The 17,138-nt window shown below is 27.7% G+C and overlaps 2 protein-coding genes across 2 annotated transcripts; both read left to right on the top strand.

Moving 5' to 3' along the window:
- The first annotated feature begins 819 nt into the window (after positions 1 to 819).
- LOC134834007 (ABC transporter G family member 20) lies at positions 820 to 5,506 on the top strand. The gene is made up of 13 exons (XM_063848518.1): positions 820 to 1,146; positions 2,189 to 2,353; positions 2,415 to 2,533; positions 2,595 to 2,790; positions 2,855 to 3,056; positions 3,118 to 3,266; positions 3,327 to 3,471; positions 3,544 to 3,627; positions 3,689 to 4,076; positions 4,154 to 4,403; positions 4,464 to 4,524; positions 4,583 to 4,914; positions 4,979 to 5,506. Exons 1-13 carry the CDS (start codon positions 1,082 to 1,084, stop codon positions 5,151 to 5,153), a joined length of 2,331 nt encoding a protein of 776 aa, XP_063704588.1. The 5' UTR covers positions 820 to 1,081; the 3' UTR covers positions 5,154 to 5,506.
- A 583-nt stretch (positions 5,507 to 6,089) lies between these two features.
- LOC134835328 (uncharacterized) lies at positions 6,090 to 16,957 on the top strand. The gene is made up of 29 exons (XM_063850202.1): positions 6,090 to 6,189; positions 6,258 to 6,386; positions 6,442 to 6,564; positions 6,623 to 6,842; positions 6,908 to 7,037; positions 7,096 to 7,655; positions 7,715 to 7,978; positions 8,044 to 8,467; positions 8,526 to 8,743; positions 8,801 to 9,208; positions 10,035 to 10,189; positions 10,896 to 11,166; positions 11,232 to 11,450; positions 11,512 to 11,922; positions 11,983 to 12,126; positions 12,188 to 12,339; positions 13,255 to 13,309; positions 13,374 to 13,419; positions 13,491 to 14,167; positions 14,245 to 14,390; positions 14,441 to 14,538; positions 14,594 to 14,744; positions 14,803 to 15,178; positions 15,232 to 15,473; positions 15,592 to 15,736; positions 15,815 to 15,959; positions 16,024 to 16,292; positions 16,361 to 16,511; positions 16,944 to 16,957. Exons 1-29 carry the CDS (start codon positions 6,143 to 6,145, stop codon positions 16,955 to 16,957), a joined length of 6,390 nt encoding a protein of 2,129 aa, XP_063706272.1. The 5' UTR covers positions 6,090 to 6,142.
- Positions 16,958 to 17,138: the final 181 nt, after the last annotated feature.

Raw genomic sequence — 17,138 nt, 5'->3', positions numbered from 1 at the left:
TTTTGACATGATTCCTCAAAACTGAATCTGAAAATGATTCTTCTTCAATGCCTGATTATTCTTTAAATGATATAATTGATATTTTAGACTGATTTTTTTTTCATTCTGTAGCATTTTTCATTTGTATTTTCTTTATTTTTGTCATTGAAATAGAATAAAAACAATTATTTTCGATAAAATAAAATAATGGAGCCATTTGAGTACATTTTTGCTTGAAAACCTGATAATTTTGCAATATTTCCACCCTTCCGTACATTATACACGCACATAACGTGTGTAGTGTCATTGTAATGCTTAGACCGTCACTTTTGCAAATATATACACATATTGAAGGGAAAAATTGTAAAAAAAAACAAAAATAATATAATATATATCATATATATATATATATATATGTTAAAAATATATAAAACTTCAAGGAGCTGCCGCACCATTAAATTACAGGGAAATTTTAAAAACCGAGTTATACTTTTTATTAGTATGATAATACGAAGCTGTATACCATTTCCGGGCGTTCTAGCTCGTATTTGAAAAAATACAGAGTAGACCTACTAATAGTATGTATTTTTTTCTTGAACATTTGTATGATAATGAAAAGTAAAGTATTTACTTAAAAGCTTGAATAAAATAAAGAATAAAAAAGTAACACTTGTTTTATCCCTCAAGCAAGGTAGCCGCAAACGTTCATTCGTTCAATTTTTTTTTCATATGATTGCACCACGACAAAGACACTAAGTAGATAGCTCAACATCATTACGTGTATTTAAAAAATATTATACATTGTACTCTTTAGTCACCTTCAACGCTTGTAGTAGCGCGGTAGATCAGCTACAAATCTTTAGGAATTTCATTTCAAAGTTGTCATAAATTTAATAAATAAAATAAATTTATTGTTTTAAAATCAGTAACGAATAGCTTTGAGTTATCAAAGTAAAATTTTGAAGAAAAAAAGTTAAAATTCTCTTATTAAAAGAGAAACCCGTATTTCCATTAAAACTGGAACACTATATAAGTGTATTTGTATATATAGTATATATTATATACTCTGGTGCCTTTGTTTTAAAGTAAAACATTCCAAATCATGGATCCATCCACTAATGATGGAAATAGATTGAAAAAAATGTTTAGTTGGGTTGAACCACAAGTGTAAGTATTCATTTGCTTCTTTTTCGACATCATTAACAAATTCAGACCAAGGATTATTATATAAGTAGTCAGACAGGCATATACGCAAAGTGAATATAACATGGAAAAAACTGGTTGACCAAGTCATCGTGATTAATATAATGACGTCATTGTAATTTACGTCTTGAATGTTTGAGTAAAGTAAAACTCATACTAGTAAAATGTTTATTTATTTTTTATTTAAAGTTGAATTTCCATTTAATAACAAACTCTACCTGTTGTAATATTTATTATTAAATGTGTTTATAAAAACAGCAAATGGTTCTAAATAAAAAAAAAATAGTTAATGTCATCATTATTGTTAAAACAATAGACTTCTAGTACAAAAAGAGACGAACCCTGAATCACACTAAAAAGTAAAGATGATTGGGTACTCGGAATTGCGTAAAGTATTTATTTTTATATAAGATATACATATAAATTTATAAGCATACCTACAAAAAATCACAACACATACGTCGATTACGAAAATATAACTTCGGAGTCAGGCAGTGTAAAAACATTTTTACCTTGTAGAAATTATTCAAGTTGCTATTGAAACAGTCAGTATACATACATTTATTTTTTTTTTAACGTTAAAGCTAGGTATTTCATTTTCATTGCAACAGTGGTTCGCAAAATATTGGGATATGATGAATTTTCTGTAATTATTTGTTCTGAAATCCCTTCTTTAATAAATGAGAAAACCATGATTCAATATATTAATTGATGTGTAAGGTATGTACAGGGTATATAGTTTTCCAAAATATGTATGTATTTATGAATGTGAAATAAAATGACGACATTATAAATACATGTGTGAAAAATGTTTGCTTATTTACTATGAAACTTGTTTTATTATGTAATTATTTCCATATATTTGTAAGTGGATCATTCATTTTATAATATGTCTCTTTGATGTTCTGTAACATTTTGTTTTTCCTCGCGATTTGCACTGAAAAGTGCACTTAAACTTAAAAGAAGTTAGAGAAATTAATCGACGATAAAAACTCAATGTTCTTAGCAACAATCCTGGTCTAAACAACACAAACATGGAGGACGGCAGTACAACTTGGAGTCGCCAGCAAAATGCTGTGTCAGTTCGCCATGCTTTTAAATCATATGGAGGAAAATCCAAACGTAATCAAGTACTTTCAAATCTCAATATGACGGTAGCTAAAGGGACAATGTAATATATTACTCAATTTATTTATTTTTATATATTTATTTATTTATCGATGTTTTTATAGCTATGGATTGCTGGGAGCCTCCGGTTGCGGTAAAACAACTTTACTGTCATGCATTGTGGGAAGACGTAGACTTAACTCTGGTGAAATATGGGTACTTGGAGGAAAGCCAGGAACAAAAGGTAAGATAATACTATAATAATGAATAATGTGTGATTAGTGATTACTTCTTGATTCAAATAGGATCAGGTGTTCCGGGAAAAAGAGTTGGCTATATGCCGCAAGAAATTGCATTGTATGGCGAGTTTTCAATTAAAGAAACGATGACTTATTTTGGTTGGATTTTTGGAATGCAAACGTCAGAAATCATCGAAAGATTACATTTTTTGTTGAATTTTTTGGATTTGCCATCAGAAAACAGATTGGTTAAAAATCTAAGGTAAATAAAATTTATTATTTTTATCCCCTTTTGATCTGTATCTTTGATATCTTAAATTGAATAGTGGTGGACAACAAAGACGAGTTTCATTCGCGGTTGCACTCATGCATGATCCTGAATTATTAATCCTTGATGAACCAACGGTTGGAGTAGATCCGCTTCTTCGACAAAGTATTTGGAATCATTTGGTTCATATCACAAAAACTGGTCAAAAAACAGTTATAATAACAACACATTATATTGAAGAAGCTAGACAAGCTCATACGGTATGCAAAACAAAAAGTTTATATACTTTTTATTAATTTCATATCACATAACGTTTATCAGATTGGTTTGATGCGATCTGGTCGATTGTTGGCAGAAGAATCTCCTCAGGTTTTACTTTCAATGTATCGTTGTCAAAATCTAGAAGATGTTTTTCTTAAGCTATCTAGAAAACAAGGACAATCGGTTACTCCTGCAGAATTGAATATAAGGCAAGAGCGACATTTTTTTATTCTGAAAACTTCTCAATCTAAAACTGTTCTCGTTTACAGCAATAATATATCACTTTCAGCTTTGGCTTTTGGCAATAAGAAAGACAATCCTGTCTACGTAAGTCAAGAAAGCGGTGTAGTCGGATTGAATTTTCATCAAAGTAAGGAAGTATTGGTTACCGAAACTAACGGATCTGTATATGGAGTGAGTAAAAAGTTCAAAAATCGTATTATAGAAAAAAAAAATAATTTTTTAAATTTTTTTTTAAAAAAACAGCTTAATGGCGAAGGCAGTCATCACAATAATAGTATAGCTAATGTTGATTGTAACGAATGCAGCGACTGCAGCGGTTGTTTGAATGTTAGTAACTATTATTTTTTATAAACACTTCGAATTCTTTTCTTACTTAAGTTCCTCATAGATTACATCTCGAGGAAAAATGAGAGCACTTCTCCAAAAAAACTTTTTACGTATGTGGCGAAATGTTGGAGTCATGCTCTTTATATTTGCCTTGCCAGTTATGCAAGTTATCCTTTTTTGTCTGGCTATCGGGCGAGATCCGACTGGATTAAAATTAGCAATAGTGAATCATGAAATGAATGGAACAAATACAGAGTGCGAGTTCGAACCTGGTTGTAGTTTTACAAATTTATCGTGTCGATATTTAAATCATTTGAACACAAGTATAATAAAGGAATATTACGACGATCAAGACGCGGCACTTGAAGCTGTAAGAATGGGCAATGCATGGGGTGCATTATATTTTACAGAAAACTTTACGGATGCTTTAGTAGCTCGTATTGCTTTAGGTAAGATTTAAAATTTTAAATCGAAAAAAGTATATTGTATGCATTAAGTTTTTTTTTTCTTGAATTTTGAATAAAAGGAAGAGACGCTGACGATGAAACTTTAGATCAATCAGAAATTAGAGTTTGGTTAGACATGTCTAATCAACAAATTGGTATAATGTTAAACAGAGATCTTCAGATATCATACAAGGAATTTGCTCAGGACTTATTGAAAGCATGCGACAACAACCCGAAACTTGGCGACGTACCTATACAATTCAAGGAGCCTATATATGGAACAAACGATCCATCATTTACAGATTTTGTTGCCCCTGGTGTAATTTTAACGTAAAGGACATTCTTATTTTTTGTTTTTAATGGCATTTTAACGATTCTTTTTTTCGACAGAATTGTGTTTTTCTTAGCAGTAGCGCTTACTTCTTCTGCATTAATTATTGAAAGAACAGAGGTAATGCATTTGAACATTCATTTGTCAAAATTGAAAGAAATAAAAAGAATATTTTCAGGGTCTACTAGATAGATCGTGGGTAGCTGGAGTAACACCCACTGAAATCCTTTTTTCACATGTAGTTACACAATTCGTAGTAATGTGCGGACAGACAGCTCTAGTTTTAATTTTTATGATAATTGTCTTTGGTGTAACAAACAATGGAGAAATATCATTAGTTATTGCATTGACGTTGCTTCAAGGCTTGTGTGGAATGTGCTTTGGATTTGTTATTTCAGCTATCTGTGAATTGGAAAGGAATGCTATTCAATTGGCTTTGGGTTCTTTTTATCCAACACTATTGTTGTCTGGAGTGATTTGGCCTATAGAAGGAATGCCCCTGTATTTGAGGTATTGATTTACAGAGACAAAAATTAATTATTTGATATTAATATGAAATTTTTGTATATTTAAGGTATATATCACAGTGTTTGCCACTCACTATGGCTACTACATCTCTAAGATCTATTTTAACACGTGGATGGTCCTTCAGCGAGTTTGATGTTTATATGGGTTTCATTTCCTCAATACTTTGGATATTTCTCTTCTTAGTCATAACAGTTATTACCCTAAAAGTTAAAAGAGGATAAGTTGTTGTGCATCTCGACAAATAATTTTACATGCAAAAATGAATTATGGAAACTTTTTCTATATGATTTCGGTTATGAAATGTCTACTATTTATGTTAGAATAGTTGATTTCAATCAAATCAATTTATCCAATTTTTAAATTTTATTTTTATACTTCAATGGAATGTGGAAATTATTAGGTATTGTATAGTCGGTAATAACTGATTGCTCATTCTATTTTAATCAAAGGGCTCAATCAAATTTTCTAAATTTTTCAAATATATTTTTTTTTATTTAAACATAAATAAATAAATAAATAATCTATTTGATTAACATTGTATGAGGAATAAATATTTATATAAATAAAAATGAAAATCGGCTTGAAACTTAATTACTATTTGTTTTACTTAATAATTACTTTTACTTAGGTTTGTAAATATTTTTAAAGTGAAGAAAGGCTGTTTTCTTTAAACGGAAGTGTAAGGCACTTTAATTACATTATTATTTTCATTAGATATTTATTTTCTTCTCTTTAAATAACCCACACTGCAGCCTAACTGATTTAATGGACAACATTTTACAAAACTGATAATCACCAAACTTTAGAAAAAAGGAGATTTAAAAAAAACAGTAAAAAATTCTCGGATAACTCACATGAGAGGGGTCGTCAAGCCTTGGTTGCCCTGTTGCTCTAAAAATTCAAATAAAACTAAACTAAATGGAACACCAGACAAAACTATTGAGTTTGTTTTGGAGCGGAAAAATATTAAATTCACGAAAAGTTGTTAAAAAATATATGTACATGCGTTAAAATTTTTTGCTTAGGTAAAATTTTAGGTAATTTGAGAATTTGTGTCATGGAGGAAGACAAACATGATAAATGAATGACGCCTGCCGAAATGGATGCTATACAATGAATATCCAGAGCTATTCTTTTTAAAAACAGTAAATAAACAATTAGTGAACAAAAATTAAAGTTTGAACAGAAATTTCAAAACACTGCACAAAGTATGGAAAAACGTATTAAAAAATTAGTCGAAACTGTAGATAGTACGAGGTAACAAATACTTATTTAGAGTGATTATGTTATAATGAGGTATTAAAACTGCTGAAAATTTTGATTAGTATTTCTTCCTGGAGTAATTTTGTAAAAACTCTGTATGCGGCTATGTCAAAGGAAACTGACCATTTGAAAGTTTATTTAAAAGAATCTTTAGTAATTCTCGTAGAAAATTGTGGTAACGAACAAATGAAGTAAGTAATACATAATGAAATGACAACTTGTATTTTGACACAGTTTTTTTTGCAGTATTCGTTTAGAAACTGAAGAAAATATCAGCAAAATTTTGCACTTGTGCAACGAGACAAGGTCGTTATCTTTTGTGTCGTTTTTGACTTTGAATATTTTAAAGGAACGATCTCTGATGCATAGGTTTGTATTTACTGTATCCGTAACAGATTACTGTAAAACACTTTATATTACTTTTCAGATCCGTAAAAATGTGTATTCAATTGCTTTCATATTCTATGGATTCTATCAAACCACAAAAGCAAAAAGACTTTGCTTTACAAGTATTTTGCATAGTGACACAAAAATGTGAAATTTTCATCGATTCAGTTTGCATAGAAAGTTTTTCAGAATTTTTCAATTCGTACATAAGAGTATTTGGACGTTTTTTAAACGGCCAACAAGTTTTGCAAATTTTGCAAGTGAGTTTTGATTTAAATATATTAATTATGAATTATTTAACAAGCCAACTAAAATTTGTTTACAGACTTTTAAAAAATATATTTATTTTGAAACCTCATTAATCAGGCACTGCTTATGTCAATGTATAGCGAAATGCTTAGTTTGCTCTACGAACTATAAAGGTATTTTGCAGAAAGAAATTTTAAAATGGTTAGGTAATGATTTTTTTCAATGTATAATAATATATGTTTTTACTTATAAATTTTCCAATAGTTATTTTCCAGACGTCTACAAATGAAAAAGAACTCATTGGATTAGCAGAAATTCTTAAATACAATATATATGTGATGGAAAACGAATTTCTTGAACAACTTTTGATTGAATTAGAATTGCACTTCGAGACCCTTTTGTTGCATAAACATATTGGAGTTATCAATATGGGCTTAGAGCTATTGATTGCTTTATTTAAATCTACAAATAATGATTTTAAACGCAAATTGCTTAAACACACATTGTATTTTAAAGAGAATGATATATTGTTAATCGATCATATTTTTAAAATATTGGGATCTCAATTTTTGTATGAAGATACAGACGGGAGTCCAAAAACGAATGTTTTAGTGTCCATTCAAAGTAATGTTATTGAGTTTTTTACTGTTTGTACAGATTTTGATATCTCTCAGGTTACAAAAAAGGCCTTTCTTACAAAAATACTAATTGAAATGTCTAAACATAACGACTTTATCATACGAGAAAAAACAATCGTATTCCTTAGTAAATTTATCAACACAAACATTGAAGAAAAACGACAAATTATCATAACTTTAGCATTAGTGAGTATCCTTTGAGACATACATTAATGTTTAAATACATAAAATTAATATTTTTTTAGGCGTTTAAAGATCCAGCACATACTGTTGTGGCCTCTTTGATTGCGCAATTGAGTGAATCATTCAATGATTTATTACTTCTACCCATAAATGATCAAATTTTTATCAACAACGTGCCTTTTACTACATTTTTGTTGGACAAGATTCTTTCATTCAATCCACAGAGTCATTGGTTAGTCATTATCAAAGTTTGTGAATTTAATGGTAAAATAGATTTTGGGAGACTTCGAGTTCATTTGGGTTATTCAATGGCTAACTATTATAAAGTAAGAAAGAAGTGGTAATCAATCAATTCTAAATTATAATATATATTTATTTTTTTTTTCAATAGAAATCTTGTTTTGTTCAGCTATTAACCTTTTTAAGCTCAAAAGATATAAGAATAGCATTAAAAAGTGCAGAAAGCATAAAGAACAGCCTTCGGTTTTCTGATTCGGACACCCTGTTTCATACTCATATTGCAGAATTCGCATCTAAAAGATATTATTTTAACAAAAACCTTTTATATCATAAAGAATGGAATAATGTTGAAAACTTCGAAAGCATTTGCAATGATTTAGTTGCTATAGAGGATATCCGTCGAAAAAGGTGTATTAATGTATTGGCCGATTGCATCTCTAAAATTTCCCATACATTGCTTATGGAGTATACATTTTTTGAAACAATTTTAACAATGATGATTGAGGATTACAGTACAGCAATTGACATTATTTGTCACTCAAATTTATTTACTATTTTACAGCATATTCTTACAGGTATACAATGTTTTTTTTTTAGTAAAAATAAGCAACTCAAAAAATGTTTATTTTTTAGGTCTTAAGGATGAACAAAAACATACACAAAACCTAGTCATTATAAAATGTCATATAATCAATATTATACAATTGTACTTACGAATTTTTGAGACGGAGTTAACCGATATATGTTTCGATGCAAACGCATCAAATACATCAATGACTGTACTTAAAAACTCAACACCAATTTATGAAAGGTTGTACGATGTTTTAAAAAGAAAATATGAGAATAGTCGAGTAAGCAATATAAAAATTATAAATTATAAAAAAAAACTTTTATTTCGATTTTTTTAGTTAACTTTGGAGAAAAAAAATAATGAAGAGTTATTTCAACTTCTGCAAAACGCAATGAACACTTTATCGACTTGCATGCATCTCTTTTCAATTAGCCTTTTTGTATCAACTGAAGAGTATGCTGAACTTATAATGTCGTGCAATATTTTTTATAAACATGTTCCACATACATCAATAATGTTCTTAGTTCAATTGATAAACAATAACAATTCAATAAGCTACAAAAAGAATCTATATAATTATCTTAATCTAGATTCCGAAAAACAAGATTGTGATTGTTTTCACAATGTTCAGAAAAGTTTATCAAAAATTGAGTCTATAGTAATAAACTTACAGCATGGTCAAAAGCAACATCTAGAAAAAGTGGTGGAGAAATCTTTGAAACAATTTGTATCGAAAGCTATAATGGTACTTAACATGATTGCACTTTTTGTTTAAATGTTTATTTATGTTAAATATTCTAAATTTGTTCCAAAAACTTGTCTTGCATTATTTTTGTCAATCAAATTGAAACATTTTTGACATTTTCTGTCAATTTTTGATTGAAAAATCATTAAAAATAACTTTTAATAATATTAAGTCAAAAAAAAAAAGTAATTTGCTTAAATAGAACGTTTTCTATTGAAATATAAATGATGTTTCAGTAAAGTCACGATATTTTTTTATCAAAAATTTTTATAGAAGATTTTGTTTGATTTTTCTCTAAATTTGAGTTCTAATATAAAAATAATATAAACTAAAATTATACAACTTAAAATTAATAACTTATAACTTGAAATTAATTTCAATATAATTTTTATAAAACTATGGAGTAAGGCCAAAACAATAATCTTAAATGTAAGAAAAATTTTAAATTTTAGTCTTTTTTTGACCTAAATTTTTATAAAAATGATCGAAATTTCCGTTAAAATTGGTTGAAAATTCGTTATTTTCATACATTTTCAAATTTATAGTGAAAAATTATTAATTTTGTAAAGAAAAATATTCATCCCTCCTAATTTTTAAAATTTATCTTTAAAAACATGTAAGCTTTTTGACAATTATAGAGAAAAGTGAACGTTTTTACACTAAAAGATACTCGATATACATCCTACCTAATGTTCTATGAAACCTGAGATATTTAAGATTATTGTTTTGGCCTAATTGTAAAAGTTTTTGGAATAGCCTAACTAAATAACTAACTCAAACTTTGACTTTGAAGTTCTGCAAAAATTGTAATTTTTTTTTTATATAGGAATACGATCTGAATGCAGAGCTACAATGTGGAATTTTAGAATTGATGTGCATTCTTTTATATAGAAACTTTGATTACAGTTTTCTTGATCCTGAAATGCTGCTTCTTACAAAAGTATTAGTTCAATTTGATATATTGGAACAATCAATGCCAAGGTATTCTAATAATTTTTAAAATCAATACCGACTATTTGTTGTCGGACTTTAATGAAAAAATGAAATGATAATCTTAAACAATAATTTAAGCCGTTCGAAATAAAACTCAATAATTTTTTCCAAAGTTTTTGAAAACAAAGTAAGAAAGAACAAAGGAAAAACGTTTTTAAATATCTTGAATTTTTTTAATTTTTAATTTTTAAGAATTTTTGTATTGAAAAACGAAATTTAATATGAATTTTCTTCTTTAAAGATTTAAAAAAAAAATATTTTTTAAAACTTTTTGACACATTTTTTTTTTCTGTTTAAATTTTTAACTTGATATACTCTATATATACTCTTATATCATTTTTAAGTTATCAAATCTCAATATAGATACCATAAAAACAACTAAAATATTTATCAATGATAAAAAATTGTTTAAATTTTGTCATTTTATTAAAAAGTATTTCAAAACTTTTTGTTTACTTTTTTGACCCCCCTCCCATTTTGAAAAAAAGTTCGAAAAAAATTTGAAGCGGCCTAACTAATGTTTTTAAAGTATAAATTATTAATAAAAAATAATTGTCTGTAAAACTATCAAAATATTTTAGAGAAGAATATTCATGTTGAATTACTTAAACTTAACAATTTTTATTTAAATTTAAAATTTTAGAGAAAAATTTGTACCAAAAAACATTGAATTTAATTTGGATAATTTTTACAGAATAGCTGACAAAACATTAAAATCCGCAATACGGTTTATTTTAACAATATCAATAAAAAAGATAAGTACTGGCGTTACATTATCAAAAGTCATGAATTTGATGGATACTTCCTTAACTAATACACACTCTTGTGCAACAACAATAATTTGTGAACTCTTAGTTTCAATATTTTGCAATGATTATTTTTTGAAAATTGAAAATCAAGCAGAAATAAACACATTAAAAGAAGTCCTCCTTCACACATTATATAAGTTTAAATTGAACGTTGAGGTAAATGATTTTCTCCTTTCCATTAACTTTCTCAAAATTTATTACGTATTGTTTTCAATTTTTAGATCATGCAAACTCTTCCATTAATAATAAACAATGGACTTGGTATACTTATAGAAATCATTCGTAAATACTTTTTTGGACAACTTATTCAACAAGGAATACAAGAAGCAAAATATTATTATTTTGCTTTACTGACAATTGATACAATAAATCATTACTTCACATTGCCAGATTGCTGGATTAAATTATCAATAGAGCAATTTATGAAAACTGACTTATACGTAAAAAAAATAGGTATTTAAAAAAATCGTACACCTAATAATTTCTTAATACATTTTATAGGACTTAGAGTGTCTACTATACAATGGCTGTTGGTTATATGTTATGTTAACATTAGACTTCAATTTGCTTTTTAAAAATATACAACTAAATGGTTACTTGTTGCAAGATATTGGATGTAGGATAACAATCTTTTTTATGCAATTTTTCAAAAACTTTAACACGTTTTCATTTGCGACGCAAGATATGTTTGAATATTTGAAACATATTCTGTTAAAACTTAAAGCCGCCAACTTTTGCAACTACTTGCGAATCGATTGCAAACTTCACCAAAAATTTTCAACGATAAATTCAAGAGACATTCATCTAAAAAAACTACTCCAGATATTTTTTTCATGTACTTTACATGAGCAGGAAATTAGTTTGGGTGTCACGCAATTTAAGTTTTTATTCTCCGAAATAATGCCTTTAAATGTGAGTTAAATTGGTATTTGTAACAGCTTTTAAATCATTTTTAATAAGTTTGTTTTGCAGATCATCAATTTTATATATAAAAATATATTATCAAAGAATTGTTATATTACTATTCCCACAAAAAATTTCATTAAAATTGGGAAAACATCAAGAGAAAAAAATAAGAACCACATGATAAAATTATTGCTTAGTGTCTCGAGAAAAGTTAGATAAACTTTTAGATTTTTTATATCTGCAGCATTTACTTTAAATTATTTATTTTTAGAATACATTCCTTCTATTGAGTATTTACTTGCATAAGCCAATGTATAGAAAAAAAAACATGTTATCGATCAGTAATCTACCAAACATGACTGAATGGGTTTCATTGATTTGTAGTAAGGAAATCACAGCAAAAAAATCAAATTATATATTGAGGTAAGTAAAAAAAATTTTTACCGCATTTCGAAGAATAAATGCGGTATTACACTTGACTTGTCGTGTGAATGTGTGTGTCACCTGTGCTCCAAAATTTTTGTAGTATATCTTCCATATACTACTTTGTTTTTGGTGCACAAAAAAGACCCATTTCGTGATACCCTATAGAGAAAACGTCGAAAAATTGTCAAAATCAAAGGCGGTAAGGTGCTAAACGACAGTAAACTTTCCAAAGAATTTGAAGAATTTGAAGAATTTGTCGTCCGTCCGTCCGTATGTCCGTCCTTCCGTCCGTCCGTCTGTGTGGTGTGCCACTTTAACTTTGATTGAATTAGCAGGTTTGGCGAATTCCCTTCAAATGACAGATTTGACAGCATATTTAAAAAAATTATCCGTTGGAATTTTAAATGAGTGTTCATCCGTTGGAAAATGTTGTCGATGAAAATTAGTGGAAAACGACGGGAAAACTCGAAAAATTCATGGAAAATCGGAAAATTTTGAAAATTTTAAAATGTTTAGGGGAGTCTCGTGAGTAACATGAAAAGTGAAAATTGATGAAAATTTTCGGGAAACCTCGAAAAATTCATGGGAAATCGTGGAATTGAACACATTGAAATGCGGTCAAGTCATTCGTTTTATACACGAATGCAATTCATTCTCGTTTAAATATGCTGTCAAATTTGTCATTTGAAAAGAATTCGCCAAACCTGCTAATTCAAACAAAGTTAAAGTGGCTCACCACACAGACGGACGGACGGACGACATCACGCACACAATACCGCATTTTTTTCAAAAAAAAAATTGAAATGCGGTAAAAATATAACCTATAGATACGTTAAATGCTATAAACATCAACAAATACTTTTTAATTTTGTTTTTAAATATTTATTTATTTTTTATTATTATTTTTCAAAGGTTCGAGCGGTTTGGAAAAAAAACGCCATATCACTTTCAACATCCTCTCAATACAGTAAGTGTAGCCTTAACTTTTTTTTATTTCGTTTCTTTTTATTTTTCTTATATTAAAATTGTAGAAAAATCATGGTATTATAAAATGTGAATGCTTGAACTCTATTATAGGTATACATAATTATATTTTTCTAATTATTTATGTATAAATATATATTTTTAAAAAATTACTATTTTTCAAGCCGGAGTCTATTTACTGGAAATGAAATCAGAAAGAAAGGTTTTTGATGTGTTAGAGTCTCAAGCAATAGACTTTTTGTATTTCTATGAATGGATTCCATTGTGTTTCAAAAAAATGTATTCTGACATTCATGATTACCATCATAAAAAAAATAATTCCAAGTTAAAGTATTTATCCATACCACCTCTAATGAAAATTTTAATGACAAAAATGTTCAAAAATTTGAAGGAATTTAATTTGGAAAACTTTGAACTTGATTGTAAAGACACGATATTTTTCAAAACTATTTACATTGTATCATGTTTTTGTAAACATCTATATCTGTTTCAATTGGACACTATAGGAAAAATTGATTTGTGTATGGTTGAAAAAATTATTAATGATGCGTTTTTAAATATGCTCGAAGCTGAAACAATAGTTAAAATTTTATTTGTAGTTCTTGAAAACGAAAATCTTATGCTCGATATACAGGAAGTGTATACAGATTTTTTGAAAAATATTTTAAAAATTAATTTTATATGGTATAAGTTGGAAAAGTATATTACCATGGATTCTGAATTGTCAAATAAAATTTTCTTTACTCTAAGTGGCGATCAACAACTTGAAGATATAATGTTAATGCAGATAGAATTTTTAAAAGAAAGCAAACAATATACAAAAAGGAAAAACTTTCGACAGGTACTTTTACCATTGTTTTTTGCTAGGATTGTACTTATTTAATATAATTGTTCTTATTATTAACTATTTTTTTTTAGTACTCCAACATTGAAATACTAATCAATTTTTTACGAATGTCCCCATTTAAATGGATATATAAAGTTGAGAATTCATCGTGTTCTAAAGATACAACACATTTAACAATGCTGCTCGAGTACAATTGTTTGGATTTTTTTTTAAGACGGTAAGCATTTTCTTGAATTGGCATGGTGTATATAGTTTATGTTTTTTTAGATTAAATCTCTTTGGATTTAATAACAAGTACGCTTTTGAAGAGCTCTTTGCAACACTGCTGATTTGTTTTAACATGAATATTGATGAAGACTCACAAAGTAATAAATGCAAACTCCTTATAAAAATAAAATTTAATTAAATGCTATTTTTTAGCTTTAGCTGAGAAATTTCGCTTTAAGAAGGCTATTCTTGAAGCGATGTGTAATTTAATAATTCTATGTTACCGACAGCCTTTTATTGGTAAAACAGACCAGGTTTGTCTGCATTACACACGCATCCCAACATTATATGTTGGTACAATATGGTATGTACGAAATAGATAAATTTATTTTATTTTTATTTTTAAATAAATTCTATTTTAGGTTAAAAAAGCTGCACCGAATTTATTGTAATTCTAATGATGAACGTAGAGTCAGAAATATATTTAATTTTCCTAATTTAGAAAGAAGCTACAAAGAAAGACAGTACTACACGTTTAAATTTGGAAAAAATCAAGGAATTACATGTCAAAGTGTCAATCCTCATTTAACCGAAATGAAATTTGATGTTGATAGCTCCATTTTATTAATGATAGAGCTACTGTTGGACCAGATGTCAAATGGAAATTACATGGAAGTATTGCCTAGTTTGAGTTCAATAATGGAGTTCAATGTCACCAAAGATAGATTTGATCACTTAATTTGTCATATAAATTCTATTAAAGATGTTGTTTCAATACATGACACATTGTCTTATCAGGTAGTTACAATAAACATATATTTTAAATGTAAAATAATATTTTTTTATTGCAGCATATTGTATTTTGTTTATTAAAATGTTTATCTTTCGGAGATGTTAGGGAAATTATGCAATCATCGAATATATGGTCAGTTGTTAACACTTGTTTGAAAAACAAGCAAATGTTCTTAAAAGTTTCTACAATGCATGGCTTACTGGCAATTTCACATTCATTTTTTGTTTCTGAAACCATTACCAAAGATGACAAACATTTATTTTGTACTTCACTTTTATCTTGTTTGAACAACGTCTTTAGGTAATTATAGTGATATGAATTTTATGATACAGAAATTTAATATATTTAAAAAAGTATTTGTACATTGTTTTTCAACACGATATCATTTATTATTATTTTTTTTTCTTTGAATTTACAGCTATAGTGAGGTATATGATCGTTTATTATGTAGTCTAAAAGCGATCTTATCGTACCATGACAATTCAACCGAAATAATGAATCGGTACCTAGAAACAAATATGAAAAATGAAGCACGCGTTGAGTTAATTTGTTGCGTTTTACAAGTAAGATTTTTTTCAGATTTCCATTCAAATGAATTATAGTAGTTTCAAAGACAATTAAATTAAGTTGTACGTTTTTAGAGTTTTGAAAATTTAATAGTTCGACAAATTATCGAAGAAAAAACTCTACCCAAACTATTAGACGTTCTATTGACACTTTCAAAGGAGGATAATTATGTTATCAGTCTTACGGCTTTACAGACATTGGTCACAATAGCTTATTCTAGTATGTATATTGTTTAATTAAAAGATAAAACAACAAAATAAAACAAAAGCATTTTACTACTCAGGATCATCGGAAAGTTTAAAACAAACAGAGGAAGCAAATGGTGTGGTACAAACGGATATTCAATCCAATGGATTGGTCCTTGAAATAATCCATCAGCTGCTGTTTATATTAAGAGTTTGTCCCGCTAAAGATGTAGAAGTAATCGGAGTATCTTTATATCATCTTGTAACTGATTTAAGTCGACCTAATGATATCCTATCGCTGATAATTAAAGAATTCTTAGATATTTATAATCCATATCCATTTCTCATTGCAAAAGTAGTTTTTGGTGTAAGTAATGCAAGTCAATTATATTTTAAGTGATAATGTTCAAATTTTTCTTTTTTTTCGATTTTTAGGTGTTCAAATCAGCAATTGATGCAAATTTGTTCATATTTTTGCAAGATTGTATAATATCGGTACTTCCTAATATTTTGTCCATAAATAACAATAACGAGAGAGTTTTCCGTTTAACTGTACTTTTTTCTTCCATATGCTTAGATGACAATAGTAATTTAATTCAATTAAACATTCTTAATGGGCGAAAGACACTACTTTTTCATCAAGAGTTTTTATTGATTTCATCTGCGAAACATTTTTATGAAAAACTTCCTTTATCACATAAAAATAAATTTTTCAAAATGTTTCAAACATACAAAGATAAACATAGAGAAGTTAGTTTAATAATGAAAGAAATAAGTGAAATGCAATAAACAAATTGAAAATAAAAAAAAAAATATTAAATTTTGACATTTATAGGATGCAGATTTGTAAATGTAAACAAATGTGTGTTTCAATTTTTTGTATTTTGCGCATGAGCAAATGTTCACCTTTTGTAATTCTGCTGTTGATATACCACTTAAAATAATACGAAACTATAACTGATTTTATTTCTTTATTTTCAATGTTACATATTGTAAACTCTAAATTCATGTATTTCAGATAATTGCCTCTAAAAGGCAAATTTCGTTAAAAAGCAATCAAGTTATTTTTTATTATTATTATTTTTTTTATAATTGTAAGGAATAATTTAAAATTCAAAATAAAATTGACCTAGTGTCATATACAAACTACACACTCTCATTCAATTTGTTTCATTTGAAATATAGGTGTACGTCTGAACCAGGAAATCAACAA

This window comes from Culicoides brevitarsis, chromosome 3, assembly GCF_036172545.1.
Source record: "Culicoides brevitarsis isolate CSIRO-B50_1 chromosome 3, AGI_CSIRO_Cbre_v1, whole genome shotgun sequence".
NCBI classification, from domain to species: domain Eukaryota; kingdom Metazoa; phylum Arthropoda; class Insecta; order Diptera; family Ceratopogonidae; genus Culicoides; species Culicoides brevitarsis.
This window is presented reverse-complemented; position numbering and strand designations above follow the sequence as displayed.